Source organism: Triticum aestivum, chromosome 5B, assembly GCF_018294505.1.
Source record: "Triticum aestivum cultivar Chinese Spring chromosome 5B, IWGSC CS RefSeq v2.1, whole genome shotgun sequence".
NCBI classification, from domain to species: domain Eukaryota; kingdom Viridiplantae; phylum Streptophyta; class Magnoliopsida; order Poales; family Poaceae; genus Triticum; species Triticum aestivum.
This window is the reverse complement of record NC_057807.1, coordinates 51,616,452-51,620,395: the sequence shown is the minus strand read 5'-3', so window position 1 is coordinate 51,620,395 and position 3,944 is coordinate 51,616,452. Positions and strand designations below refer to the sequence as shown.

The 3,944-nt window shown below is 41.6% G+C and overlaps 1 protein-coding gene across 1 annotated transcript; it reads left to right on the top strand.

The window, feature by feature from the left end:
* Positions 1-1,652: 1,652 nt before the first annotated feature.
* LOC123115632 (uncharacterized) lies at positions 1,653-2,907 on the top strand. Its single transcript, XM_044536746.1, has 2 exons — positions 1,653-2,010; positions 2,412-2,907. Exons 1-2 carry the CDS (start codon positions 1,698-1,700, stop codon positions 2,519-2,521), a joined length of 423 nt encoding a protein of 140 aa, XP_044392681.1. The 5' UTR covers positions 1,653-1,697; the 3' UTR covers positions 2,522-2,907.
* Positions 2,908-3,944: the final 1,037 nt, after the last annotated feature.

Genomic DNA, 3,944 nt, shown 5'->3' with positions numbered 1-3,944 from the left:
GTTTAGGATTCTGTTCCTATATGCGTGTAATCTCTAGACCATGATCAAGCATACACACACAGTTGATTTGCATGGAACTATTACTACTAACTAAAGAAGGAAGCAGACTTCTTCACATAAAGGAAGATATGTCTGTTTTAGTAATATAAACAAATAAAACAAGATTGTTTGCATACAATCAGATCATTCTCACTTATTAGTTGAGTTCTAAGTACGTAGAATCTTTAGTTCTCTAGTTATATTATAGTCGGAATTATACTGTGTGACTGAGTTCTGTTGGGAGTGTGCATGATTTTATCCATAGCTGGCACTATCGATAGAGCTTTGTGTGTAATCTGGAGTTGTTCCTGTTATTGTTCTATCCATTTATTGGTGTTACATGTGTAGCCAGTAACCAGGACCTGCACTTGTGCCATGCATATTCATATAGTCTCTATTGTCTTGTATGAATATCTCATTTTAACTAGCTCGGCTAAAAAAGCTTGGTACTAGCTGAAATCTGTTTATCATTATATAAAGAATTGTCCTTTACTCCTTTACTACTTTTTTGAATGGAATGTTCATATTATATTGGCTCCAGTTTTTCTGATTCTTCTCAGCCGATTCATGTAACAAGGCGACTGTGGAAGGCATGTTGTATTTCTGTCAGCCATTTGATCGCTGACTATGTCTGTCCGTGAGTCCGACATTTGATCGCTGTTGAAGGAGCTCAGATGTTTTCTTTTTGTTCTCTTTTGAATGCTTAGATGTTTTGCATCAGCTTGTCATTGCTAAGGGAGAAGCGGGACTTGGAGAAGAAATCTTTCCATTAAGCAGATTACATGTTTGGTTGCTGTGAAGTACCAAATAGGCTAGTTCTATTTTTTTCATGTAAATGCAAATGCAGCAGCGCCATGCAAATGCAGCAGTGCCATGTAAAAACTTCCCGCAGTAGTAGGTTGGAATAGCTTAGGCTTAGCGTTAGGCTCAGCCAGCCAGCATCAGCGTTGCTTTGGAAATGTATCAAAACTGGGCTAGGCCCAAGATAGCTTGTGGTGTGATGTGTTGTAATGTCAATGGCATAATAATTTTTTGGATTTGATCAATTTTTTCGGAACTGGGCTAGGCCCAAGTAATATTGGACAATTAATTTTTTAGGGAAAAACATGAGAGGCCCAACAAAGAAATGGCCCAGAAAAATACATGATCAAAAAGAAAACCTGCTGTTAAAAGGGCCATGCAAAGAAATCAAAGGCTGAATTGTTGGGCCAGACCCATGTAGCTAATAAAAGCACAGGAAAAATATCTCTACTATTAAAGAGCAATCTGCCGTCGTCGTGATGGTTCGACCAGCTCGTGCGATCCCGCGAAAACAAGGCCCTATGCTTTCGTACGATAAAAAAGATCTGGCCCCGCACATGCAGTTGAGCGGAATACGGACGGGAGAAAGGGAAAATCGTAAAACAATCCCACTTGCGCATGCACGATCGGCCAAAGGGCAACTGCCGATCTGCCGCGATCCACTCACGCACGGCATAGACGCCCCTCGCCCCATCTCCTCCCAATTCTCGATCTGGATCTTGTCTCTTTGACGAGAAAGTCGCCGCTTATGTGCGCCCGCCACTCCGGCGCATCCACCACAACCTCCCCTCCTCTCTTTGCATGATGCCTCCGCCACCCGCGCCGCGCCTCAGCCTGCCCCATCTTCCTCCACCACGATGCCACCTGGCACCTATACCCGCCACCAGGGGCTGCGCTCGAATGCCCTGATGGCGACCACGACGACGGCCTATGCCCTCGGCAAGCTCAACCCCGACACCGCGTCACCTTCGTCCATTTCCTCCGCCGTGACGACTCAGGGATGGCAACCCCGTGGCCAGTTCCCCTTGCCGATTACCACATCGCCCCCTTTCACCCGCGGCAGAGACAATGACGCCGATGTCAGGATCAAGATCTATGCTTGCGACCGCGTCCGTCATGACCCGCAGTGCTCACCTGGGACAATTCAGCCGGTGGTGGCAAGGAAAAAAGGTGAACTCCATTCTGGTCCAGCCGTCCAGTTCAATGACGATCAGCCCCTTAATCTCTTCTCCCCAGCAAATTAATATCCACGAGGTTTTGAACCCCAGCAAATTAGTATTGCATAAGTATAATAAAAGACAATCTCAGACTGGACTCGTAGTTAGTGAAAAAGAAGCATTCGTCATTTTCAGGAAGGGAATACCTAGAAAATACACCATATCAATCAATCTCCCGGTCAAATGTAAGATGTTTCTTTTCCTTCGAGAGGATGTGTTTTTGAATGATCGTGGTATTTCAGCCATAAACTTTGATCATGGTGTAGTGAGGCAAGTCACAACATAAGGCTTGATGTTCATCTTGGAATGGTGTTTGACCTGTAGCTAATTGTTTATATGTTGGATTATGTGCAGGACAAGGAGCAGAGCATTTTTTTCTTTACAGCCTGGCTTCTTCTGCGAGGAATTTGTGTTCACTTTATGGCTGGTCGTTGGGGTGCTGGATGATGCGCAGGCATAGGTGAACGATGTCTTCTATGATCCAACAATGTATCATACAATTTGCAAGATAGTTAGTGGAGATCCTTTTCTGAATCACTTATTCATGAGCAGCCTACATATCCAATATTGTGCAGTTTTGATTTTTGTGTGCTAACAAATTAGAATGAAAATTCATTCATTGCAAGTGTACATTGGTCGAATATTAATTTCAACCAAGAATTTGTAGCATATATTATTGAAAATACAACGCCAAACATATTCTGAAGGTTACGTGGTTTGGTGAGGCATGTATCATTAGTACTGAATTGTCAGTGAGAGCTACCTCTGTACTGTACTATTTTTAACCAAGATATCGTTTTTGTTCCATTACCAACTAAACATGGGTTCATATGTTACTAGGAAACAAAGATGCAGCTGAAAAAAACAGGAAACAAATATGGGTTGATGAGATATCGTGACACATATATTGCTTCTGTATTATCTCCAAATAGTTTTATGATTTTAATGTATGCCTATGCCTATTTCTACCAGTGCCCTTCGAAGTTCTATCCATAGCTTAATCTAAAGGATACATGAAATGAGAGTGCTGTTGCCTGGTAAATAGGTATGTATCCTTCCCTGTATCCATGCATGTCCATGCTGAAAACAGGCTTCGAACGGATACATGAAAATTCACAGTATCCATGCATGTCTCAGCTGAATCCAGTATCATTAATTGGTTTGGACTTGGCCATATAATTGGATGTCAGGAAATATCCTTCCCATCGATCGGAATACTTATTGTTGACATGACTGTTAATATTACCGGTTTCTATTGTTTCTAGGACCTGAGCGGCGGTCATTCTGAAATGTCTAGGATGTACATTGTACTCTACGTAAAGAGGCAATACCTGACAGTGTTCCGATAATTCATTTTGGCCTGACCATGTATCCTGCTACCTGTTTTCTGAAGGTAAGACAATAATCTAAAGATGCGTTCTCGCTTTTTGCCTAGGTCAGGCTTACGTTTTTGTCCCTATGACTCAAGATTGTTGTAGTAGCCATCTGTAGATAAGAATGTAAAATGAATGTGCTGTACATGAAGGTGAAGCTAATGTTTGCTTGCTACTTCTTTTTTTGGCGAATGTTTTCATGCTACTTCGACAATGTGTTATGTAGCATTCTATTTAATGTGTATTCGTTGGAAATTTTTTATGGCACAATTTTTGTATTTTTGATCCTTATCCTACTGGACCAAATTATCTCGTCACTGCTCCACAATTCAGAACTTGTGATATGACATCAAATTGGAAAATGCTCAACAAATTTATGATCTCTTTTTCCATGTCTTGATTGGCAACAAAACATTTGTGTATTTCTTATTGGTATATTATGCTTGTGATACTGCGCATAGGTTCATCCTTCCAGTTTAAGCAAAAACAAATTCCTCTCTAGATGTATAATTCT